The 26,874-nt window shown below is 43.3% G+C and overlaps 2 protein-coding genes across 9 annotated transcripts in view; one reads left to right on the top strand and one right to left on the bottom strand.

The window, feature by feature from the left end:
- The first annotated feature begins 1,106 nt into the window (after positions 1-1,106).
- On the top strand, positions 1,107-12,025 carry mfap3l (microfibril associated protein 3 like). Its single transcript, XM_072459123.1, has 3 exons — positions 1,107-1,217; positions 2,247-2,654; positions 6,939-12,025. Exons 2-3 carry the CDS (start codon positions 2,369-2,371, stop codon positions 8,000-8,002), a joined length of 1,350 nt encoding a protein of 449 aa, XP_072315224.1. The 5' UTR covers positions 1,107-1,217; positions 2,247-2,368; the 3' UTR covers positions 8,003-12,025.
- The window catches only part of clcn3 (chloride channel 3), a 47,021-nt gene continuing 31,763 nt past the window's right edge, over positions 11,617-26,874 (bottom strand). For 4 of the 8 annotated variants that reach the window (XM_072459116.1, XM_072459115.1, XM_072459121.1 and 1 more), the window contains 6 exons: positions 22,941-23,233; positions 22,360-22,546; positions 21,343-21,741; positions 19,946-20,162; positions 18,977-19,052; positions 11,617-15,622 (listed from right to left, as the gene is read on the bottom strand). In XM_072459116.1, coding sequence (XP_072315217.1) covers positions 15,455-15,622; positions 18,977-19,052; positions 19,946-20,162; positions 21,343-21,741; positions 22,360-22,546; positions 22,941-23,233 — 1,340 coding nt within the window. In that variant the 3' untranslated portion in view covers positions 11,617-15,454. Of the gene's footprint in view, positions 15,623-17,419; positions 17,474-18,976; positions 19,053-19,945; positions 20,163-21,342; positions 21,742-22,359; positions 22,547-22,940; positions 23,234-26,874 lie in introns of all 8 variants that reach the window. The other 4 variants (XM_072459120.1, XM_072459118.1, XM_072459122.1 and 1 more) reach the window with 2 other exon arrangements.

Genomic DNA, 26,874 nt, shown 5'->3' on the forward strand with positions numbered 1-26,874 from the left:
CATACACAGGCCTCAGATGTACAAGGTTGTGGTCCGAGCTGCCCAGGGGAGGGAGGGGGGAAGAGGAATAAGCCTCCTTGGTGTTGGCAAAAAACAAGTCCAATGTTCTATTCTCTCTGGTGGGGCAGGTAACATACTGGGTGTATGTTGGTAGAACAGAAGAGGGAGAAGCGTGGTTAAAGTCACCAAGTTTTACATATATATATCCCCCCTGTTTTCAGTCCTTGTTTCATCATGTTTAGAATTAAAAATATCCAGCACATCTTTATTCTTTTTTCCCCAAAACAATATTGTATTTTAAAGGTGCACAATGTATATTTTTGGGTGGAGAGTCTGCCATCTGCTTGTCTCCATCAAAATAGCTTTGCTTTGCCAGTTTGCCTGAATGTTCCTTATCACCATGGAGACGAGCTGATGGCACCTACACAGGCTTTTACAGGTCAGATCTGTGGAGAAGCTCCTCTCACAAAGTAAGAATGCATGGTTCAGGTATTTTAACAACAACAAAAAAGCACGCTAGAGAAGCTTAATGCCATGCGGTGGAACATTCCAGAAAAAGCAATAGCATCTCCATGGAGACAAGCGGGTGGCAGATTCCCCACCAGAAAATTTACAATAACGCCATTTTAAATAGTTCACAAAACAAAACACAGAGCTCAGATAAACATTTAAAACATCAGTACATTTTGGACACACATCTTTGTCTTTGAGTTTCTGAGTTAAATCTTTAATTGTATCCATTTAGTCTTTGTTTTATCATTTGGTTTAGGTTGATGGAAAATAGGACGGTCGTCATAGCAATGTGCAAAGTCCTCAACATAAATAACAGGACGGAATAGAGGAGATGTTTTCAGAATTATAAGACTATATGTTACCGGTCAAATTAAATGTACCTGTTCTGACCTAAACCAAACAGACTCCACAGTAAATATTTACCGTGTCCCGCGCGAGCTGCACCTTTGACACACTTTAAATGAACGTTCTCTATCTCCCCCGCGCGCGCCTCGCTCCTCCTGCTCTCCCCCGCGCGCGCCTCGCTCCTCCCGCTCTCCTCCGCGCGCGCGCCTCCTGCAGCAGCGGCAGAACCAGGACCCGGAGCTCATCATTACACAGCGGGGCGAGGAGGGCGAGGATGCGGACACACAGCTAACCACAGCCCGCCCTGACACCGGAGCTCCCCGCACGCCACCGACACGGACACGGACACGCGCCATAACGTGAGTGTCACGCGCGGAAAAAAACCCGAACGATTTGACATTTTGCAGCATTTTTTCATTTTTTTTTAGCTCGGAATTAGCCGCTAGCATTGCGTTGCTATGCGTTACTGTCCCCGTCGAGGAGCATATTTCCCCCGACTAAACGCGACGTATTTTCCACAATATGAATACGCACATTGTACTAACGTTCACCTTTAATAATCTAGCTTTCTGTCGTGTGCGTAAATAAATGCAGAAAAAACGCTAACGTTTTTTAGCCTTTTGTAAACAGCGGCGGACGTGTGTCTCGCGATAATAAAAAAAAAAGAACCTTCGTCCAGGCGGTAGACGCGTCGCGTTTGATAATTTGTCGTTATTTTAGCCGTTCTATCACGTCATCTTTCATCATCAAAAGGCAGTTGTTGTCGTAAACACTTTGGACAGATATGTTGCATCGTTTGTGTTCGTTCTGGGTGGTTTTGTGTGCTCGGTACGCGGAGAAATGGACCGATGGTTTCGGGGATTAGACGGCGCCCATATTGCACCGTTATATTGAGCTTGTTAGCGCTTTTACAGCTGCACTTGCGCGTATATCTAAAGCAATTTGGAATTCTCAATGTAAGTTTACACGAATACATGTTTATGGCGTAAGAAATACATCATACAGTAATAATAATGACTAAAAAATAAAATACGAGAGTCTGAGGACTACGAAAAGTCTGAGGAATAAAGTCTGGCGGTAATGCAACACTCGGATGCCAACCGCCATAAAACAACAACAACAACAACAATAAAATAATCGGAAAAATTATCGTAAAATGACTTCAGGAAGGGCATCTGATCTCAAACATGCATGCTATCTAAATAACTGAACGTTGAGGTTGATGTTTTCTTTGGAACAGCTGAACGGTAATGTGAGATTAGACATTTTTACAGCTTTCTTATCTTTTTATGACCAGCATTAACACGTCAACTTATCGGCGAGCGCCTGTCGGGATTTCACGTCTTTTTTCTGTTCTGAATGTTTAAAAATCTCTCGTGTTTCCCCAGTGACATGCACCAAAGTCAGAAGACCGAGCTGCCTTCCTCCGCCAAGAGATAGTGAGTCAATGGCGTCCCGGGGGCAATGACAGTCTGTTCCCTTTGGCCTGAAACGCTGATAACTGGAGAAAATGTGCCGGTCTATTTGTGACGCGGGGGTCGTTTGTCTACTCTTTCTGGTCTTGGCGTCCCGCGCGACCTCCCAAACCGCCGCCATCGCCCCGGACGCCAACGGGACGGAAAGCGGCGCGGCTCAGAATGCCAGCGACGGGCTGGTCCCAGCGGCGCACACCAAAGTGAGCCAGATAATTGCCCGCGAGGGGAGCTGCGTGCTGATTGATTGTAATGTCACCGGAGAGCCCTTCCCCAGCGTGCGGTGGTTCAATTCCCACGGAGAGAGGCTGGACACTGACAACGGTGAGAGCGACAGACACGGCGCTGACACACTAAACCTGGCACTGGTTTACACGGTCGGGATTACACAAGCCCAAACACGGGTCAAGTTAAACACTAAAGACAATATCTATTAACCTGGTAACCTGATTTACAATATCTATTAACCTGGTAACCTGATTTACAATATCTATTAACCTGGTAACCTGATTTACAAATCTATTAACCTGGTAACCTAAATTACCTGGTTAATAGAGTTAAACAGTGAAGACATAGATATTGTCTTCACTGTTTAACTCTCTTAACCAGGTAAATCAGATATCTATTAACCTGGTGACCTGAATTCCATATCTCTGCATAGGACGTCCCACCCGTGTTCAGGTAACCAGTCCCTTTCACCACTTTTCTTTCAGTCGTGAAAGGGACTGGTAACCTGAATTACAATAACTATTAACCTGGTAACCTGAATTAAGGCTGAGCTATATTTATGCACTATTCATCACTGTCAAACTAATATTGTTGAAGGTTATTGTTATTGCATTAAGTTCTCAGCAAGATTCAATGGTTGTTTTCCTTTCATTCAATTCATGTTCAATACAAATACAAAACGACGCTTGCGTAACATAAAAGGCGACACTTAAGAGCAGACAGACGTCACTTTTTCACATGAAAAGATAGCATTTATTGACATAAACAAACAACACTTTTGATGGTTTGGATCGCAGTAACTAGCAATGATTGAAATACGTTCAGAACAACACACAGACGCAGAATTAAGTGAATCAATGAAATGAGCAATAATGGATAAACATCACAGCATTGTTCATGTATATATCTGTTATGTAGTTACTTGGTAGATGTTTGATGTGAAAAGCTCCATGTAACGTTTACCGACTTGAAATCTGGATGACACTGATGTTCAAGGTCAGTTTGTTGTTGCTTTTTTGAGACTTTTGAGTCATCACCAGTGAAAGTTGTACATCTCAGTTTTTAGTGCAGGAGGAAACGGAGGGACTTTACACAACGAGGTGCAGAAATGTCAAGGCCGCACATGAAGTGAGTCGTGAAAGGGATTTAAAGGTCTGCCTCTCCACGTTGAATAGTGCAAACATGAAACGGAGTAGTTTCCATGCCCCGTCGAGCCTCGCTTTGCTCTGGGTCTTTACTCTCCGGTTACACAGTTTCAATTGAACCAGACGTGTTGTGTTACGATGTTAAATGTTCAGTATGATCACAATATTAAACATGCCATCAGCTCTCACAATAAGAACATAGGTTAGGACAGGCTGTGGTTGAGTTTTGTGGCTTTACACTTAAAACAGGCCTTTCACGAATTCACTGAAACGTCTCCTCAAAACAAGGCTGTGTTTGTGGTCTCTGGAGGAATGCAGGAGGAAGAGCCTTTGGAGTAAAGCCTGTTGAAACTCGTCATTGTCTTTGAGCTAGTTTTATGTGTTCTTTTGACTTTGAGCTTCTCTCACTCCGGTTAGTTTAGCTGGTTCCATGTTTCAAACGGAGCATCATGTTTGTGCAGCGTTCTCATAGTACAGATCTTTAAGTACATACTCAACAAAGGTTATACTTCAGAGCCGAAGACATGGTGCTGGCACAGCCAGTCAAATAAAGTGCTTTGTTTGTCACTGTGTACAATGAGTTTGCATAGTTTGTACTTGTGCTTAACATATATTTTCCAATAATTGAGGTCATTCGTTATATTAAAACTGACATTTTGTAAGCTTTGTATAACGGCTGTAAAATGAATCAACGTTGGCTCAGAACGGAACAGTGTGTGCCACTGTTCTGCCCTGCAAAGCCTGCAGCAAAGCCACGTTTCTTAATTGAAGTGATTGTTACTGTCATAATTGAGCAGCCTTTGTACTTGGACAAATGTTATTAATCCACAAGGGAAATTACTTGAATACAATCACTAAAGTGTGTGTGCGTGCGTGCGTGCGTGCGTGCGTGTGTGTGTGTGTGTCATTTCCCCTCCTCACACGGACATAATGGAGGCGGATGGGCGGGACTTCCTGTTCCTCGCAGACCTTCTGTGTGATCTGATATTGTTGTTGTTTACCTCTGCTGTGTCGGGGCTTTGTAATTGCTTAAAGCTTATCACACATCTTTAATTAAATCCACACGGGTCAGAGTGATGAAAAGTAAGACTCGCTGCCAATTCAAAACAATGATTAGAAGTCCTAAAATGTCTCTTATAAGAGGAAGATCTTTTGTCCTGGTTAATTACTATATTTCTAATGACTGAAGCTATTCACATGACACAAAAACTGGCATTAGTTTTCACTGTCAGCACAAATAAACAAAAGGGAAGCATTTCTTTGAGTTCACAAAGTAATGCCACTATTCAACCTCAGAGTTTGTAGCATCATTCTAAACAATAATAATGGATATTTCCTTTCACACCATCAGTAATTGTCTTTACGTTAATGACTGTGGCAAAGATCTGAAGCGTTGATTAGAGTTGATGCGATCTCATAATGACTCTTAATGACTTCAGTAGTAGTTTGTTACTATAGTGTGATTGCATTTACGTTACGGAGTGATTCTCGGATGACTTCCTGTGTTGTACTCGTACTACAAAATAAAAGATTGTGCCGTGTTACGTCGATTGTTCATATATAAGAGAGTGAAGTGGTGCGTCGACTGGACAATCTGAAGCCGCGTTTGTTTTGCGTATGTTTGAATAGTTTGAATCCAGCGCGCGGCTCCTGCTAGTCAAATGTGGCACGAACGAAGCCTCAACTGCACATTCTGAACGAAAGCGACGGCAGAACGTGCATTAAAAGAGCTTGTTTGAGACAGAGAGCAGGCGTTTGGGATGAAAGCTTGTGCAGGGATTGTTCAGGATTCACCTTTGACTTGGTTTACACTCTGCAGACTGAGTTGAGTTGAGTTTCTTGGCTCTGCAGGCGTCACATAAACACTCTGAATACATTTACTTTCACGTTTCAGCTACAGCATGAGTCCTCCGTCAAGTTTGGTCACTATTTCTTACTTTTGTACTTTGTGTTCCAACTTGAAGGCAGTTTGGCCCTGAGATCGATGACCTCCTGACGCTCTCATGGAATATCGATTGTGTAGTTTGTCCGTCCATTTTGGCTCCTCGTTAGAGCAGTTTCTCTGCCCCTCAGTCAATGAGTCGCTTTATCTTGTAACAGTTTCTTAATGTTATTTCTGAGTAAATTTCATTGTTTTTTGTACTGAGTTGGAACCATATTAGCGTCCAAATTCAAAGAACAAACTACTAAAAAAGGTGGAGGGTCTGTGCCACTTGTTTGTTTCCATAGAGATGTCACTGCAGCGCCTGGAATGTTCCACAGTATGGTATTAAACGTGTCGCTCTTGCAGGACATGTCAGTGTTGCAACGTCAAGTTCAAGAACAGCAGAAGGATAGAAATGATCAAGATGCACAACTATTTACAAAATTTAAATATACTTTGATTCAAATTACGATACAAAAGTGGAGTAAAACTAGAAGGCCACAAACATGTTTTATAAGTGGCATATTATTCAATTATAGATGTTTTAATTGCATAAAAAGCTTCATTCTAGAGACTGATTGGTCAATCTGACTCAGAAGTGATGAAGTTTAGGAACATGGTTGTAATTTAGGTTAGAAACGAGTCATGGTTAAGCTTATTTGGGTAAATGGTTTAGGTTAGTTAGCGTGTTGGTAGTTTATGCTTTTATTTGTACAGAGACAGCACAACAGCAACAACAACGACAACAACAACAGAAAGATGCTGGTGCCAAGTTATAGCATTAACACCTGTATTCCCTGAGCAGGTTGATGTAAATAGTGTAAATACTAATAATATAGAAAAAATACCATAAATAAATGAAATGGATATTACACCGGGTCACGTTGTTCAAATGCTATTCTAAAAGTCAAGTGTGAGCAGCAGTAACTTAAATAGTTTTCTTACCTACTCGCCTCGTCTCAGCTTCCACCATGAAATAAAAAGTGAAAAACTGAAAAAATATAACTGTTCATATTTAATAGCGCACTGTGGGACATTCCCGACAAAATAACGTCTTTAAGGACAAACTAATTGACATTCATGCCACATTCAATATTAGAATGTGGAAATTACAAAAACATAAGACAAGACAAACTTAACACTTACCACTGCAGCAATCAAAAACATCTTGCACTTAAATTTGTATCTTTGCATCTTTAAACATTTCCAAATCTCCCTGTGTTTATTTTCCCAATGCTAGGAGGCTAACTGCTAATGTAAATGCCACAAATGTACAATAAGCTAAAAAAAATGACCACTGTGTGTTTTCAGGTGAAAAGTGGTGGCTTCTGGACGACGCCGTCCTGAACATCACCGACATCAAGTTTTCAGACCGGGGCAAATACACGTGCGTCGCCGCCAACGCCTTCGGCAGCTCGAACTGCACCGTCACCCTGCGCGTGGTCTTCACCAACGGCGACATGGGCGTGTACTACATGGTGGTGTGCCTGGTCACCTTCACCATCATCATGATCCTGAACGTGACGCGCCTCTGCATGATGAGCAGCCACCTGAAGAAAACCGAAAAAGCCATCAACGATTTCTTCCGCACAGAGGGGGCCGAGAAGCTGCAGAAAGCCTTCGAGATCGCCAAGCGCATCCCGATCATAACGTCGGCGAAGACTTTGGAGCTGGCGAAGGTGACGCAGTTCAAGACCATGGAGTTTGCGCGGTACATCGAGGAGCTGGCGCGCAGCATCCCCCTCCCGCCGCTCATCATGAACTGCCGCACGCTGATGGAGGAGATCCTGGAGGTGGTGGGCGTGGAGGAGATGCGGCACGCGGCGGGCCGGATTGCCATGGGGCCGCGCGACGTCTTCAGCATCCTCCAGGAGCGGCAGGAGCGCCACGACCGGGAGACGCGGGCGCAGGAGCAGGAGCGGAGCGAGTCCCCGGCCGGCGACTCCGACAACTCCTCCATGCACGAGCAGCCGCAGCACATGGCCATACAAGTGTCGGTGCACCCCCCGCTGGAGTCAGGGGGGTACTGCGCCGTCGAACAGGAGCCGGCCCAAGAACCGCCCCAGGAGCCGCCCCAAGAACCACCCCAAGCCCTGCCCATTGCTCTGCCCCCAGCCCAGCCCCAAGACCTGCCCCAAGCCCTGCCCCCAGCCCCGCCCCAAGCCCTGCCCCTGCCAATAGCTCTGCCTCCAGCCCAGCCCCAGGACCTGCCCCCAGCCCAGCCCCAAGACCTGCCCCCAGCCCCGCCCCAGGCCGCCGCTGACGATAACCCCAAAACCCCCCCCGTCACCCCGCTCCTGCAGGACGAGGCGAGCGGGGCCGAATGCGAACCAACTCCTCAGCCAGTCCAGGTCTTCTACGAGAGCCATGTCTAAACCTGCTATGCATTTCACTGACGGCAAAAAAAAACCCTCTTGTCCAATCACATTTGAGTTAAATCATTTCCATCTTGAATGTATTTCAAAAAGAGTCATTTCATCTGTTAAATTCATGTAATAATAATAATAAGCAAAGAATTGTAACAACTGTTGATGACTACAGTACATAAACCAGTCGCACATAATATTGTGGCCACTCGACTAGCTTATGTTTTGCTAATCATGAAACATAAAACGACGAGAAATACATTTCACATGTTGGAACTGTTCATATTTTGGACCACTTTGTGTGCGAGTTTTCCCCCAGTGGAGGAGAGCTAAAGTAGTCCTGCCCTAAAGTCCTAAGAACCAGTCCAGGGCGAGTGAACCAGGGCGAGTGAACCAGTCCAGGGCGAGTGAACCAGTCCAGGGCGAGTGAACCAGTCCAGGGCGAGTGAACCAGTCCAGGGCGAGTGAACCAGTCCAGGGCGAGTGAACCAGTCCAGGGCGAGTGAACCAGTCCAGGGCGAGTGAACCAGTCCTGGGCGAGTGAACCAGTCCTGGGCGAGTGAACCAGTCCTGGGCGAGTGAACCAGTCCTGGGCGAGTGAACCAGTCCTGGGCGAGTGAACCAGTCCTGGGCGAGTGAACCAGTCCTGGGCGAGTGAACCAGTCCTGGGCGAGTGAACCAGTCCTGGGCGAGTGAACCAGTCCTGGGCGAGTGAACCAGTCCTGGGCGAGTGAACCAGTCCTGGGCGAGTGAACCAGTCCTGGGCGAGTGAACCAGTCCTGGGCGAGTGAACCAGTCCAGGGCGAGTGAACCAGTCCAGGGCGAGTGAACCAGTCCAGGGCGAGTGAACCAGGGCGAGTGAACCAGGGCGAGTGAACCAGGGCGAGTGAACCAGGGCGAGTGAACCAGGGCGAGTGAACCAGGGCGAGTGAACCAGGGCGAGTGAACCAGTCCTGGGCGAGTGAACCAGTCCAGGGCGAGTGAACCAGGGCGAGTGAACCAGGGCGAGTGAACCAGGGCGAGTGAACCAGGGCGAGTGAACCAGTCCAGGGCGAGTGAACCAGTCCAGGGCGAGTGAACCAGTCCAGGGCGAGTGAACCAGTCCAGGGCGAGTGAACCAGGGCGAGTGAACCAGGGCGAGTGAACCAGGGCGAGTGAACCAGGGCGAGTGAACCAGTCCAGGGCGAGTGAACCAGTCCAGGGCGAGTGAACCAGTCCAGGGCGAGTGAACCAGTCCAGGGCGAGTGAACCAGTCCAGGGCGAGTGAACCAGTCCAGGGCGAGTGAACCAGTCCAGGGCGAGTGAACCAGGGCGAGTGAACCAGGGCGAGTGAACCAGGCCGAGTGAACCACGGCGAGTGAACCACGGCGAGTGAACCAGTCCAGGGCGAGTGAACCAGGGCGAGTGAACCAGGGCAAGTGAACCAGGGCAAGTGAACCAGGGCAAGTGAACCAGGGCAAGTGAACCAGTCCAGGGCGAGTGAACCAGGGCGAGTGAACCAGTCCAGGGCGAGTAAACCAGTCCAGGGCGAGTGAACCAGTCCTGGGCGAGTGAACCAGTCCAGGGCGAGTAAACCAGGGCGAGTAAACCAGGGCGAGTAAACCAGGGCAAGTGAACCAGGCCGAGTGAACCAGGCCAATTGAACCAGTCCAGGGCGAGTGAACCAGTCCAGGGCGAGTAAACTAGGGCAAGTTAACCAGTCCAGGGCAAGTTAACCAGGGCGAGTAAACCAGTCCAGGGCGAGTAAACCAGTTCAGGGCGAGTGAACCATGGCGAGTGAACCAGGACGAGTGAACCAGGGCAAGTGAACCAGTCCAGGGCGAGTAAACCAGGTCAAGTGAACCAGTCCAGGGCGAGTAAACCGGTCAAGGGCGAGTGAACCATGGCGAGTAAACCAATCCAGGGCTAGTAAATAAATACATTTGACATATTACACTGGTATAACCAGTGCCATAATGTAAACAAAAGTTCAAATTACAATCACAATTTGCCCATAAACATGTTTTTATTGTTGTTTTTAACGTAATATCTTCACAATCAATCATTTTGTCTCTATTTTGGTCATTGGACATTTCTTACGCGTTATTTAAACTCTAATTACAACTCGTCTGTGGTCAAAATATTGTGTGCGACTGGTGCGTTTTTATTGTTTTTAACACATTTAAACCTGCCTCAAGTCGATGCCATTTCAGACCAAGCCTTCGACCGCCTGACTGGACACTGACCGGTCCCAGCGTCATTGCAATCTCACTCCAAAAGAACCACGGGCTGGAGTCGAAAACCTCGCATTCTCACGATTGTACAGCGACGAAACGATAACCCAGGTCAAATAAGGATAGACGTTACACTTGATTTGCAAAAGTCTTTATTCTATTGATATTCTTTGCATTTGTGGCGTGTTCAGTTTGAGCTTTACTTTTCCTAATGTGTGCGATTATTACCATGATTATTATTTAAGTTCCCGAACACTTCCGCAGAGGCCTCCCCCGTTCCTTTTGCATGTGACTCAGACCAGTCGCCTTCTCTGCGCCGGGCGGTTTAACCTCCTCTGCTTTCACCGGTGCTCTTCAAACGCCTCTTTTGTAGTGGAATAAAAAGTGCTGTGTCCAACAACAAAAAAAGACTGGGCGTTCTCTCGTGATTTGAACACAGATTTGAACGCGCAGAAAATCGCCTCCGTTTGAATGATTCATGAGGTTGAATAAATTGTCCCAGACTTGGTTTTGTTCCCGCTCGGTCAGATTCATGAATGATACATGCGCCGAAAGAAGACACCGCGGCGGAGGGACGTCGACTCAGTTTACTTTGAAACGCCGAGGCAAAAGGTCAAGGTCAGTTAAAGTCGTGGTTGATGAAAACTCAACTGTGGCGAGTGAAATAATGAGCAAAACGTCACTGAACGTTTTGTTTAAAGTAGTTTATTTTGCACTTAAAGTGACGTATGACGGGGTTTTACCATTCTCTAATTTTGACTTTATTCTGTGTATTTATACCTCTTGTACATATACATTAGTTTTACATTAATCGAGGAGGTATTTGTGGAGAAAACGTTGAAAATATCTGTAGAAAATGACAGGAAGTGACATCACACCACTCATTCCAGGCAAACGTTTAAGCAGAATTTACACAAAGAAGCAATGTTTTTGACATTCTAAACACGAATTCAACTAAATAAAGGTGTGATCATATTTTTATTTATCAAATTAAAAACAAAAAAGTTGGCTAATTTCCTAATGTGACAATTACATCAGGAAGTGAAACAACGAAACAGGAAGTGAAATTATAAACCCTAAAAAGTTAGCTTTATTATAATTCTGGGATAACATTCTTATAATTTTTAGCTAAATTAATAAATATAGTAACTGCATTTTAGTTTAATGAGTCGCTCAACTTGTAATAGGCACTTTTAAGTCAAATTTGAGCAAATTTACGACATTAACATGTTTTCTTTTCAAATAATTCAAGAATTCATCAGCATTGAGCTAAATTAATAGAAAAACAATAAAACTATTACTTTTGAATGAAAATATTGACTAATTGGATGTAGAAAATCATGCAAAAAATTTAAAAGACAAATGAGATATTAGTCACAAAAGTCAAGTAAAAATGACAAAGATCACAAATTCATCTTCTCACTTTTAATTTAAAACAAAAATTAATCTTTACATATTTTGTTTTTCAAATGTACAATCAAACAATGTAATAATCATACGTAAAAGTCTTCATATTGAATGCACAACTTTATCGACACTAGTTTCCATAAATAAAAAAAAAAGGAAAAAACATCGAGTTGTAAGAAATGACAGTTGGTTTCACACATTTCTGCCTCTGGAATAAAGTGCCACTTTTCCCTTTCACTATTAGCACTTTCAGACATTACTTCAGGGGTAAATTCTCACACGGAAAATGCAATTTGATCATAAATGATTGTTAGAAGTGTTTAAAGTGGTTGTAGATTTAGTGGTAATTTTGTAGAATGATTTTAGTGAATATATTCCATGAATTGCAATAAACACAATTTGAAAAACAAAATCTAAAGAAAAAAATATACATTATCTTGATCATTTGCAACAAAACGTTAAATTAAATGGACAGGAAATCAATAAAATGGCTTTTAGATGAATTAAACTCCAAATATTGACTTTTGACAAAACGTTTTTTTTTTTTGAAAATCTTTAGATGTTTGACATATTCAGACAAATGGGAGTGTAATTTTAAAGTCATTTTCAAATATAGTTCCCGTTTTTCCCCGCGTACATTGAAAGTAACAGTAAATCTCTCACGTTTTCCTTCTTTCTCACTCAAACGTCGCAGTCGCTCCAGTTTAGACGTGGGGTTTGGCTCAGTGCGGCTCAAAGTTCACTCTCCCCAAAAAATACTTCACGTTTTAAACTTCAGGAAGAAAATGTGTTCTTGGTAAAAAGCAGAAGTTTGGGATTTTCAAAGCCAGAATGAAGCGATGACAGTTTTTAAGTGTTGAAAATAAAGTATTTAGCAAGATTCACAAATAGTAAAAGTTTTGCTGGTTTTGTTCAAGAACTGCGCAATGACAGTTAAATTATTTATTTAGGCAAAATATGTAGAAGCCAGAATTAACTCTTTCTTTATCGAGTATTTTTGTGTTAATAAAAATGTTTTCCCGGTTTTTTGGGTTGAGGTTTGAGACCCAGATGTAATTGATTCAATACTAAAACTATGTAAAATGTAAATTTGAGACTCATTTGATGTACAGACAAAAATAAACAAGACAAACCTGATGTTTTCACAAGAACATGTGTTAAAATGAAAGAAATAACTATTATTTTGTGTTGATAATTAGCATTAGTCTTGTGGAGTTTTAGTATCGTGACACTGAACCTGACGCTTGTCTCGAGTGGACCTCGTTATGGCCTGGATTAAAACCTGGTTTGGACGTCATTGTGGCCTGGTTTAGACCTGGTTTAGACACATATTTCACATACATTTAACCTGATTTAGACCACGATTTTGAGCTGGTTTAGGCACAATTTTAACCTGATTTTGACCTGGTTTGGACACAATTTTCACCAGATTAAGACTAGATTTTGACCTGGTTTAGACACAATTTTAACCTAATTTAGGCTTAGATTTTAACCTGATTTAGGCCTAGATTTTAACCTGGTATACACACAATTTTAACCTGATTTAGACCTAGATTTTGACCTGATTTAGACACAATTTTAACCTGATTTAGGCTTAGAATTTGGCTTGATTTAGCTTAGTCCTTGGGTTCAGAATAGGTCCTGGTTTTGCTTGCGTTTAGTCCTTTAGCTCAGATTTAGTTCATTTAAGACGGTACTTGTGACACACGTTTTCAGTGGTTCTACTTGGTATTAAAAGTTTAAAAGAATTCACCAAATTTGACAAAAATCATTCATTTTCTGCCCAAAAAAAACCAAGAACAAAACCACAACAAAAACAGCGAGACTCCAAAATCCCAAATGTACTTTTACACTTTCAGTCACAGTTTGTTAAAGCAGTTTCCGTTCTCGTCAGGCGGCCGAGTCGAGGGCCGCGGCGAAGGTCGAAAGGGGTCAAGGGGTCGTGTCAGTGTTTTTTTTTCTTCTTCTGTTGCCGTAGTAACCAGGCTGGAATGTAAGCGCTGAACCACATGATTCTTTTTCTCTCTCTCACACACACACAAATGTACGATTATATTATTTCACAGGTAAACAATGGGATCTTCCGTTTCGGGGGCCACGTTCACAAGATGGCTCACGCGAAAAGTTCCGGAGCGAAGCTTTAGACAAGTTTAAAACAGAAATATCACGTCTACAGAAAAAAACAACAGTTCAACGTATTAATCGCGGCTGTAAAAATTCCCGATATGTAATAATGTTGTTTTTTTGATTTATTCATTTTTGTGGGAAGAGATATGTAATGAAGCTTCAGTCATTTCTAATCGTTAATGATCCGATCCTCTGTCAGTGAAAGTGTGTGGTTCTGAGTTCTGACTTTGGAGGAAGAAATGTCACCTTTTCGAGTTCCGATATCGACCGATACCAGTTTACGTATCCCAAAACGTCCCCAAAAAGTACGCGGTAGTGATAGTATTAGTTGTACGTAGTTATGGTTTAGTCACTTTACCACAGCGAAACCTCGTGAAATAACGTTTGCGACTGAATTGTGAACGTTTGTGTTCTCAGTATTGCCAATTGGGAGTATCGGATCAGTATCGGTAGACAAGGAATCGATACCAGATACAATAAAATGTCCATTCATTAGTTTTAAATCGCAATTATTAGAAGTCTATGATTTGTTCAGGGGGTTTAAATTGTAATAAATGTGTTTGTTTCTCTTGGGACAAAGTCAAATCAAACAAACAGAATATCAAAAGAAATGTGATAAAAAAATAGTTTAAAAATAATCCAAAATGGAAGAAAAGACGATGGATGGAGCGTTTTGTGACCGTGGCCCGCGGCGGACGGAGATTTATTTGAATGAAACGTTCTGAGCGCTGTCCCTGGAGGGTTTCCTCAGTCTCTCATCGCTTTGTGTGTGGTTTTTTTTTGTGTTCTTTGTTGTTGTCTGCGTTTCATCGTGACCTTTGACCCCTGCCAGGCGCCGCCGTCGAACTTCAGGGACAGGAAAAAGTGAGCGAGGCACGAGGAAAAGTGCAACTGTGGGTCGGGCGAGTCCCAATTTATGCAGAACAAAATGGAACAAAAAAAAAAAGATTCCTCTGCTTTTAATCCTGACGAATGAAGAGAAATGATTTATACGAGCAGCAAATACATTAAACAGTGGGTTTTGAACAGTTCTTTAAGTGGAAACCCTCTAATACTAATAATAATTACAAAACCAGCTTTGACTAATGGCAAAATATGTTCTTTTAGTGTTTAATGCAAAATACATATTCAATTAATGATTATTTTACTAATCTACTCGTACGTAGATGATTATTTCAATTTTTACCGACTTTCTAGATCGAAACATGGCCATAAAAGACTTACGGGTGGAGAATATTTACGGATACAGATGAAAATGAGGATTTATTTACTCTTTTCTGACATTTTGATTGAATAACAATGCTTCGTTTTTGTTATAAAAGGTCTTTTCCCGCGCATTTTACAGTCTGTACAGTCCAGATCGATCTTTTACAGTCCAATAAATGTGAAATACAAAAAGACACGTGTGACTGACATCCCTGTGTAGAAGTTAGAAGGCGTTTCTCTCCATTTAAAAGCAGAGGAATCGAGAAGTAAGTGTTAGGAAATGAAGCTTCACCCTTGTGTTTTGACTCGAGTGGACTGAGGATTCATGCAAGACCCAGGTGCAAAAAAAACAAAGTGTGTTTTACAGAGAGAAAGTGCCTTTTACGGTCCCGTCTGATCACCGTCCCTCTCGCGGCCACCAGGGGTCCCCGTTACGAAAGGTTTCCGCGGTTTGCGGGCAGCGCGGAGCTACGAACACACAGGAAAACACAGCCCGGTCCTCCGAACGTCAGGAGTCCGAGGCGTCCAGTAGTAAAACCTCCTCGTCGTCCTCCTCGTGGCCTCCTCGCTCGTGGAAAGAGCGGATCAGTTGAACATGATGGACTCGGGGTCTTGGTTTGACATCTGCGCCATGTGACGGAGGATGTCTTTTTTTGTGATGATACCAAGAAGACGCCTGGGAATGAGACAGAAGGGACGGGACAAACGATGAAGACACGAGGTTAGTGTTGGACGCAGGTGGAAACGGACGAAGGTTTGAGCGTGAGAAAGAGCTTCATGTTTTTGTGGGTGAGTTTAGAGCTCTGAAGAGACAATAAGACAAACTTTTACTAATGTGTAGGGTTTAGTCCTGGTTTAGTCCTGATCTAGTCCAGGTTTAGTCCTGATCTAGTCCAGGTTTACTCCTCATCTAGTCCTGATTTAGTCCAAATCTGGTCCAGGTTTAGTCCTCATCTAGTCATGATCAAGTCATGATCCAGCCCAGGTTTAGTCCAGGTTTAGTCCCAGTTTGGACAGTTAGTTCCTCTTGTTTTAAAGTCTGTTTATTGTCTCCATCTTCAGATAAAAAAGGATGAATACATTATTTAACATTTAATTAAATAAATTAATTGTAATGAATCGACCCTTTTAAAACGTGGCCCTCACAAATGTTTGAAACAACATATGTTCTCTTAATTACTGTCTGTGATTGTGTCGTTTAGGGACAACTTAAAACGAAACCCCAACAAAAACATGAAGCATCGTCATGGCAACCGTCAGAGTTAGAGGAGTGACTAGAGCAGAGGAAACCACATTGCGTCAGTGAAAGGAGCGAAAACGTGTTTGTACAAACATAACGAGTCCAATCCTGGGACGTATTCAGAGTAAAAAACATCCAAAACATGAAAGCACAAGAGCTGATTCAGTTCAGACTGTTATTACGTCATTACAAGAGGCAGATTTGGTGATTGTCAAACATTTTAGATCGAACTGAGCCGTGAAAACTAGAGAACTACGTTAAATCTACTGAAGCACCGGGTTCATCATGTTGAAACCCCCAAACACAAGTGAGTGAGGAAAAGAGAGAAACACCAAGAGGACCAGCCCAACACACGTGGTTTAACTGTGAATCTTACATTTCACTTGAGAGGATAATTTAGTGAAGCGTATCTGTGACTATGAAGAGCCAGTGCACGACTTTTATCACTTCTAGATCAGGAAAATGCAAAGAAATGTAGACTGTGTGGAAAAAACAGGCTTATAACTGTGCAAACGTGGATATATTACACAAAATCAACTTTTATACATCGTGATACTTCATTTGCTGACAAAATGCAGTATTTACACAGGCGCTGGTGCTGTATTCACTCTTTCTGATTGAGTAAAACTGTTATTAATGTGTACTCGCCCCTTTTAAATCTGCGAGACTTCGTAGAGTATCGTGTACGATGCATCAATTATCGCACGCATCACCGTTTTGTGATATTATCGTACAGCGCAGTAGTAGTAATGTGTGTAGAACGATGAGGGAGCGCGTGTAAAAAGTTGATTTTGCACAATTACGTCTCCATTAACTATTACCGTATTTCCCGGACTATAAGTGGCACCTTTTTTCATAATTTTGGCGACTTATACATATTATATTTATATACTTATACTTACTTATACTGTGGAGCTACTTATATGTGATATTATTTGTTATTTTCATACTTGCAACCACATTTCATACTCCAGTGCGACTTATATATGTTTTTTTCTTCTCTATTATGCATTTTTTGGCTAGTGCAACTTATACTCCGGACAATACGGTAAAACTCAGAGTTAAACCACTGGACTGGACACACGTCGGTTCACAGTAAACGGTTTGGGCTGGTTTGTACTCTCATCGAGGGGGAAACCAAACAACAACACTCCACTATTCACTGTTCACTACAAACAGAGCAAAAGGAAATGGGCGTCGTCACTGGAATGCTACAACGTCATGAAGCATCACCCTCTAAAACAGGCGCCACGTGCGGTTTAAGGCGGCGCGTCAGTGTCCTTCGATCTGCAGGTCGCGCCGTCGGCGAAATCGCACAAAACACAAGAGAAAACGTTACTGTGAGACAAAGAAGTGAGCGGTGTGAAAGGTGCTGCGGTTGTGAGGGGAAAGGACACTACAGCGGGACATGCAGAGAACAGTCTGAGCAAACTGCAGAAGGACAGAGGGAACTTTAAGAGAACGGGGCCTCGCCCGAGCTGACGCAGGGGAAAAAAGAGGCCAAATACTAAAAATATACAGCCCCGTTTTCAGACACGGACTGGATTATTCTTATTATTATTAGTCTGCTCAGCTCCAGCTTTAGGGTCATTCTATGCAAGAGATTACGACACGTTTGGAGTGGAACGAGTAACGTGAAATATTACAAAGCCTGGACATGATTTTGTGACACTGAATAAATAAAGGGATATATATATATATATATTAAAGGCGGTATGGACGATTTTTTGATGATTTGAGAAGGCAGGCGGAAGTGCGCATGCGCACTCCCCCGTGTGGACTGATACAACACACACGTGCGTTTGTTTATTAGCGCAACGGAGCGCATCGCATCTCTCGTCTCCCGTAGATTTCTGTCCACTTCTGCGTCAGCTCGAACTGTCTTTCTCCGTCTTCATTTTGCCCCGTACACTGAGGAACTATATTATGATAGATCCATGCGCTTAGGCACGAGGAAACGTGGGGACGAGCCTGACGCGGCTGCAGGTGAGCGGTAGGTGCGTTTTATGATTGATACGTGGCAGGACTAATGATTTATCCACGCCACGAGGAGATATGATTAAAAAATTTGCTGAAAAAAATCGTCCATACCACCTTTAATGACAATGAACATGGAGTTTGATTCAAAGGCATAAAATATCACGATAACGATATTCAGAACAGTAAATCTCGTCATTATAAGTATTAGACTAAGTTACAATATTATAATTACTGTAAAATGACCCACAAAGTGCAGAAATATCACTTTAGATCCTTATTTATATTATATTATATTAAAAATAAATAGTCCAAGTAACATTATTTAATCCATCTTCAGTTGTGGCTCGAGGCGGGACATTTATCAAAACAATTATAATACAGCAATTAATCTTTTAGACCTATGCTAAATTATGAAATCAAGAATATAGTTTAGAAATAAAACGATTAAAAATACCCTCTAAAGAGACAGAAAGGTCCAGTGTAATCTCCCAAACAAGTGAAGAACTTGAACCTCAACAAAGTCACATTTTAGCTCATTATGATATGGTCGTCGAGTTCATGCAAACAAATATTAATATATAAATATGTTAAATTTGGTCAATATCGTGAGGCTTTAGTTGTAGCTGAATGTAAAAGAGACAGTTCCACGTCTGAAAACACATTTACCATCTAAACGCCCCAAACAAAGAGAAAAGTGAGCAAAGACTCCACTACATCAGCGTTCTACCCAGACAGTATGAGAGAGAAGAGAGTGGGAGGGGGTTAGAAGAAGGAGGAGGGGCTAAAAAGAGAGAGGGTGGGGCTTAGTACCAGGGGCTCGGCTTGCTCCTTCACTTCCTCCAGATGCTCTAAAATATTCTTCTTTGTGATGATGCCCAACAAAATCCTGCAACACACACGCAAACACACACATACAACACACACACACACACACACACACACACACGCAAACACACACATACCACACACACACATACAACACACACACACACGCAAACACACGCGGGCGCACGCACACACACAACACACGCAACACACAACACACAACACACACGCAAACACACACATACAACACACACACACACGCAAACACACACATACCACACACACACATACAACACACACACACACGCAAACACACGCGGGCGCACGCACACACACAAAACACACAACACACAACACACACGCAAACACACATACAACACACACACGCGCACAAACACACACACACACACGAACAAACACGACCAAAACAAAAGAGGAAAACAGAAATAAAAACACAATAAAAAGGCAATCAACTTAAAACAACATGAGTTCATTAGACATGACACAGGCGTGTTCGGCCCAAAACATCTACAGCATTAGTTTTGTTTGAGAACCACTGACTTGAACATTAGAAGTAGATTCAACTTCATCATCAGGAGGCGTGACGTACAGAAGAACATGCAAAACACGGCAAACTTAAGATTGAATGAAAGACCTTGAACCCAGCAGGGGGCACTAGCACAAACCTACCACCGCTACAGCCACCAAGGAGCTTCGCTGCTGCTAATGTCAACTTAACTAACACTTTTTCTTTTTGTTAGCCAATTAAAAACACCATCCCAGTGTTGTATTTGTTTAGATGTGATTAGTTTGGACACTTCAGAGGAGAAAGTGTGGCACAGTGGTTAGACCGGAGCACCCCACACAAAACCCAGTCCAGGTTAAGTCTCGGTTTTGCCCCGGATCAGTCCTGGTTTAGGTTCATTCATCACGCGAGGATAACGAGCCGCTCACCCGTTGTGCGTGACGAGACACTGCCTCAGCCCCAGCTTCCTGAAGATGTCCACCACGATCTCCATGGGCGTGTGGTCGGTGACGGTGAACGGGCTCATGTCCAGGATGGAGCGGAGCTTGAGCGGGCGCGGGCTGTCGGCCGGCAGCGTGGGCGCGTGCTGCGTGAAGTACACCCTCGAGTTCTGCACGATGCCCTCCTGCTTGCGCCGAGCGTTTTCTGCACGGACAAGTTTTATTTCAGAGGGAGAAACATCTGATCCGAACGAGAAGAATCAGTCGACTCAATAATTACCGTATTTTCCGCACTATAAAGGCAATGAATGATCTATTTTCGATCTTTTTTCATGTATAAGCGAAAAACAAAACGTGTACCACATAAAATCACTTCGAGGTCAGTAAGCACAACCAGAATTAATCCATAAATAAGACGCACTGGATTATAAGGCGCACTGAAAATTAAAGGCTTTTAAATGCAACTTATAGTGCGGAAAATACGGTACATCAAATTTTTGGCGTGTGTCAAGTTTGTGTCTTTCATTTACTCTGAAAAGTACAATGATTTTTAAAATAACTCTTAATATTTAACGTTTTCTCTCGTCTTTGTCACATTAGTTTGCCCTTTTTAATAATATAATGTTCCTTGTCAAAACCTGCACAATCATACGTAACTGTTTGAGGCATTTCAATAATCTGATAACTCTAGAAATCAGATAATAGTCGGAAATAAGCGTTTCATGGGATTTTTGTTGAGACGGCACATTCAGAGCGCTTCCGTAAGAAAGAGTCAAATGTAAAAGTAATTAAAACACATTTTAAATAATCAAGCATACGCTTCAATTACAGAAAGATTAAGGAGTAGGATCTAATGAGATAAAGTTTGCAGCGGGACAAAATCATTCTTTACTTTTCTAACACGTTCTGAGCGTCCCAATTATTCACTGTGATGAGTTTATAAGTGCTTGTCACAACTTTCGGGGGCCAGAGCGCAAACACAGTAAAAGGTAACAACAACTAGCATGCTAACAGCGCACACGCATTACTTCCTTTACAGTTAGACGCAGACAACAAGATGTTTTCACAAAATACCTGAAACAGTCACATTATATAGCTCTTTTCTACTTTTAATCCACTCAAATTGTTATTAAGTACCGTATTTTCCGGACTATAAGTTGCACCTTTTTTCATTGTTTTGGCAGGGATGGGACTTATACTTATATTTATACTTATACTCCAGAGCGACTTACATGTGATATTATTTGTTATTTTCACACTTGCAACCGCATTTCATACTCCAGTGCGACTTATATATGTTTTTTCTTCTCTATTATGCATTTTTTGGCTGGTGCGACTTATACTCCAGAAAATATGATAATTGATTTGGACCACAGGGCTCTCACCTATAGCGATGGTGATGTCCCTGCGCAGCGCGAAGCCCACGAGCCTCTGCGACTCCTTGGAGACGATCACAGGAAACCCGTTGTAGCTGGTCTCGTTGATGACGGCCTGCAGCTCCTCCACCGTGAGGTCGTCCTGCGTCAGGACGGCGAGCGGCGGGTCGCTGCGCCGCGGCCGCATCACCTCGCGGGCCAGAGTCGTGTGCGTGAACTCCTCTTTGGCGTCCAAAAAGGGGTATCCGTTGAGGCGGATGTGCGACTCGTAAATGCCCGCGCGACCGAACGCGTCGCCCACCCATTTGCTGGTCATGACGGCGGCCATGAGCGGGACGATGTACTCCAGGCCGCCGGTCAGCTCGAAGACGATGACCACCAGAGACACGGTCATGCGGGTCACGCCCCCTGAAGAGAGGAGAACATGTTTAGATTTTAAGTGCATTCATTAGACATCAATGTACTCCACAAGTTCTACCATTGTGCATTGATAGAGCTTAAATTATGGATTTGACACAACATATGAATCTCTAACAAATTAATTTCAAAATTAAAACAAAATGTTGTTACAAAGACTTAATAATGATCTAAAAAGAATCAACTGGTAAGACACCAGAACCTGATTTAAAGGCCATAACCCTTAATGCACAAACCTAGAGTTGTATTTAACTTTATTCATCCTGTTTGGGAGCTCACCTTCTCTGAGCTTCAAAAATACACTCTTCAAATGTCCCTGTTTTTTATGTCAAAGTCAGAGCTTTGTATGTTTCCACATTCATTACAACTATATGCTTGTATCAGCATGCCGGGATAAGCTAGCTTTTCTTTCCCATGGTAATTCCCTCTGCTAACAGTAGATGGAGTGCAAACACTAAATCCCAGTGAGGGAACACCTGACTGAAATAAAGTATGGTATGCTCTCAATTTTTACAGCTTAACGGTTTAGGACGTGGAGTGAATTCTTGAATTAGGACTTGATGATAGTAAACAGCCCGAGCACAGACACAGCTCACAGTCTGGACTCACCCAGGCAGGCGGCGGCCCCCACCATGGCGTAGAGCCCGGGGGTGATGCAGTCGGCCCCGACCTCACACCATTCTTTAAACATGAACCAGTCGTGATGGTAATAGGCCAACTGCTCCATCGCAATACCCACAATCCTCCCTGCTATGGCTCCTATGGCCATGCTGGGGATGAACAGACCAGAGGGAACCTGAGGGAGCACAACAGGCACAATGAAACTAATACAACTTTTTAAAAAGTGAAAAGTGCTTCCACATGTCATTTAAAAACAAAAGTCCTTTTTTTTTTTTTTAAACAAACATACCTACTTTAATAGATTCAAAGCAAAGACCTCATCAAATTGTCTTCCAAAAATATCAACAAATGCGGTTCAGTCCATTAAAAATAAAGACGATGAAGATGTTGATAGCGTTTATATTATTCTATAAAGTCAGTTTGGCCCATAATGGCAGTGCAACTTGTGTAAAAGTCAAATAAATGTACATGTAATCGTATACAAATAACTTCATTGATTTATGTTTGTGTTTTAGCGCTGCATCTTTCCGTGTGTGTTTGAAGTAAAGACCAGAAGACACGCCTCTCACCTTGAGTCCGAAGGTGAAGATGGTCATGATGATCTTGAAGATGAGTGCGAGGCACAGCTGCCAGATGGCGGCGTACACGCCCTGTCCCGCCGGTCGGTTGAGGTTTTCGGTGAAGGCTCTGCTGCCGTTCATCTGGCTCCTGTACTGACAGAGCTGGGACGACTCCAGGGGCCCGCAGTCAGTGAACAGCTCTTTGATCAGCTCACTCGTGTTCTGACGCGTGTACGGGTTTGGAAAAGCCACCACCGCCGTGATGGCCGCCACCAGGATGACCTCCAGGACCGGGTACTTCCCTAAACATACAACATGCCATGTTCATGTGCTGAACTCAATGAAACACAGCAAGTTAACAATTTTGTGTTTTTAGAACGTTTGCAGTTCCTGGTAACAGTCCTTATTTAATGCATTTTCACAGAGTAGGAACCTTTAGGTAACAACTACATGAACACTGCCTTCGTTGGGAAAATTTGTGCCCCATTAAAATAATTAAATTCTACTTGTAATTCTGTTTTGAGCTTTTTGTGCATCAGTTTTGATGTGTGATGTTTGAATGTTTTACAGTGTTTTAATGGTGTTGTAACTATTTATGTGTCTATGCATTAATTTGTGAGTTCCGAAAATGGCATAGTGCAATTTATTATTTATGTTACATTTATTTTGAAATACCGCTACATCTTATTTTGAAGAGTAAAAACCCGGATGTGAAATGTGTGTCGTCCGCCATCTTGACTAATAAAAAAAAAGGGTACGAAACTAAGTTCGGTGCTGCGTTGCAGCCGTTCAATAATAAACGGTAACCCGCAGGTTACAACAAAGACGATCGCCTCTGTCATCACTGGGAAGACGTTCACTCCACTACATTTTGGTGCCGAAACCCGGGAAGTAAGGACTTTATGAACTTTTGTGAAGCGAAGTGAACATCTATCGGCTATTGCTAACTAGCTAGCCGAGATGACAGAGGGACTAGAGCGGATGAGAAGGAAGCGCGCCACCGTGCGTGCCGCTACAACGAGGCTGTTAACTCGTCTCGAGGAGGAGGTGGTTAAAGAAAGACCAGATACAAGTAAAATACGTGAACTGCTGGTAGTTTTATCATCCAAGGAAGAAAGTTTAAGAGACTTGGACAAAGGGATTGAAGATGAGACGGCGACAGACGATCTGGAGGCGGAGATTGGGAGCACTATGGACTACATGGACCGCATTCTCACTTGGAAGGTTCGATCTTCTTGCATCATTGAAAGATCGCAACAAGCTACAAGAGAGACCATGAGTGAGCGAATCAGTGATGTAAGTCCCAGCTCAAATGTATCACACTCCAGACAAACTGTTAAACTTCCCAAGCTAATGATGGCCAAATATGATGGTGAAATAAGCCAGTGGCAGGAATTTTGGTCTCAGTATGAAACAGCTATTCACGAAAATGAAGCGTTATGCAAGACGGACAAATTCACCTACCTCAGATCCTATCTGACCGGAGCAGCAGCTCGAACTGTTGCAGGGCTAACAACAACAGAAGACAACTATGATGCTGCAATAGAGTTACTCCGGACCCGCTTTGGGAGAAAGGACATTGTGATAAGTGCCCACATGTCAAAGCTATTGAACTTGACTCCTGTGAAAAGATCTTCTGATGTGGCTGCACTGAGGAACTTGTATGATGAATGTGAGATTCAAATACGCAGTTTGGAGTCATTGGGAATTTACAGTGACACATATGGCTGCCTGCTATGTCCAGTGCTCATGCAGCTCATCCCTGAAGACATAGCATTAGACTACACCCGCAGACCAGACTCGACTAATGAATGGAAAGTGCTAGAGCTCATCCAGTTTCTACAGAACGAGGTGCAGAGCAGAGAACGGGCGCTCCAGCTTACCAGACCCGGCCACACTACGAAGGACCCTACTCCAAACTACAAGCCAACAGGGAGGACGTCCTACGCCGGTGATGTTAAACACAGAAAGTGGAACGTCCCGTCAGCGTCTGCTTTACACACAGCTAACGGCACACCCCAGACCTGTGTGTACTGTGACAGTAGTAACCATAAACCAGAGAACTGTCCAGACTATAACGTAAGTGCACCCAGAGAAAAGCTGAAAAAGCTGGGTAGATGTTATGTATGTTTAGGGCCCAAACACATAGCAAAGTACTGCAGAGTTAAAGTTTCATGTAGATTATGCAACCGCAGACACCACCAGTCAGTTTGTGAACAACCAGAAGCTAAGACAGATGTTGACTCCACCAGCAGTGGGACTACAGATGCTGTGTTGTCTTCTGTGACCAGTCCTGTCAAAGTTAAGGCTGAAACACAGAACACAGTACTGTTTCAGACGGTTAAGGCATGGACTGTAGGTCCCAGGGAGAGAAAGATAACTCGATGCCTGTTAGATGGAGGCAGCCAGCGTAGTTTCATTCACAAAAATGTTGTTAGAGCGCTAGGACTGCCAATTGTTAGGCAAGAGACTTTAAACCTCCATGTTTTTGGTTCCACCAGTCCGGTAACAGAAAAACGCAATATTGTAAGAGTTCAACTTGAGAACATGTGGAACACTGAAAAGAGACTTGAGATAGAAGCAGTTGAGACTCCTCAGGTGTGTACAGCTGTGATTAAAGTCCCATGCGAGACGATTCAAACAGAAATAAAGAAAAGAGGGCTTCAGCTTGCAGATTTTCCACTAGAAGGTGCTAATGAACAAGAGTTGCAAGTGTTAATTGGAGCAGACTACTACTGGCAAGCAGTTACTGGTAAAGTCCAAAAGGTTACAAACTCACTAGTAGCAGTTGAAAGCATTTTTGGGTGGGCTTTACAGGGACCAGTGACTACCTCCAGTATTACAGACACCACTTGCATGCACATTAGTTTGACAGAAGACACCCAGATCTCTAAAGAGCTTCATGCATTCTGGGAAGTGGAGTCTTTGGGCATAGTAAACAAGCAGACGGAGAGCCCAGAGGACTCAGAAGTCCTACGTGACTTTGAAAGGACAATCACGTTTGAAAATGGTCGCTACCAAGTTGAGTTGCCATGGCAATCAGATAAGGCGCAACTTCCAGATAATTTCAGGGTAGCAAAGAGGCGTTTTGAGAGCCTTTTGAAAAAACTGAACACTGATGTAACCCTGTATGCCAGGTACAACAATGTTATACAGGACTATCTGCAGCAAGGTATTTGTGAGGATGTTATAGAGGACACAACAGTGGCAGAGAACCAAGAGACAGTGAAATACTACATGCCACATCACGCTGTTGTACGAGAAGACAAGACCACAACGAAACTTAGAGTGGTATTTGATGCATCATCACATGAGGAAGGTTGCCCATCACTCAATGACTGTTTATACACTAGACCTAACCTAAACCCAAATCTGCTGGATGTACTAATTCAGTTCAGACTGCACAAGATAGCCTTCACTGCAGATATAACCAAAGCCTTTCTCCAGATCTCTCTTGCGGAAAGGGACAAGGATGCTGTTAGGTTCCTGTGGCTACACGGACCTCCAACCAAAGACTGTAACGAGGAGGTACGTGTTCTGAGAATGAACAGAGTTGTATTTGGAGTGTCTCCCAGTCCATTTTTGCTCGCTGCCACAATAAGAAAACATCTCGAACAATACAAAGCAGAACAACCAAAGGCAGTACAGACACTAAGTGACTCTTTGTATGTGGATGACTTTATTTCAAGCTCTCCAGATGTGCAGGAGGCTCTACATGTAACAACAGCAGCAAAGAACATTCTCTCTGAGGCAGGCATGAACCTGTGCAAATGGGTAACCAACTCACCTGATCTGAGAGCATTGTGGGAAGAAAAAGGTGTAGAGGACACTGGAGATGCAGAATTCTGTGGAAATGTGCTCAAGGTGCTTGGGCTTGTGTGGAGACCAGAGAAGGACGATTTTGTGTTTGATCAAAAGGGACTAATGAACATTTTAAAAGACA

This window comes from Eucyclogobius newberryi, unplaced genomic scaffold (genome assembly GCF_026437365.1).
Source record: "Eucyclogobius newberryi isolate DKJ021-1_F unplaced genomic scaffold, fEucNew1.0.hap1 SCAF_22, whole genome shotgun sequence".
Lineage (NCBI taxonomy): Eukaryota > Metazoa > Chordata > Actinopteri > Gobiiformes > Gobiidae > Eucyclogobius > Eucyclogobius newberryi.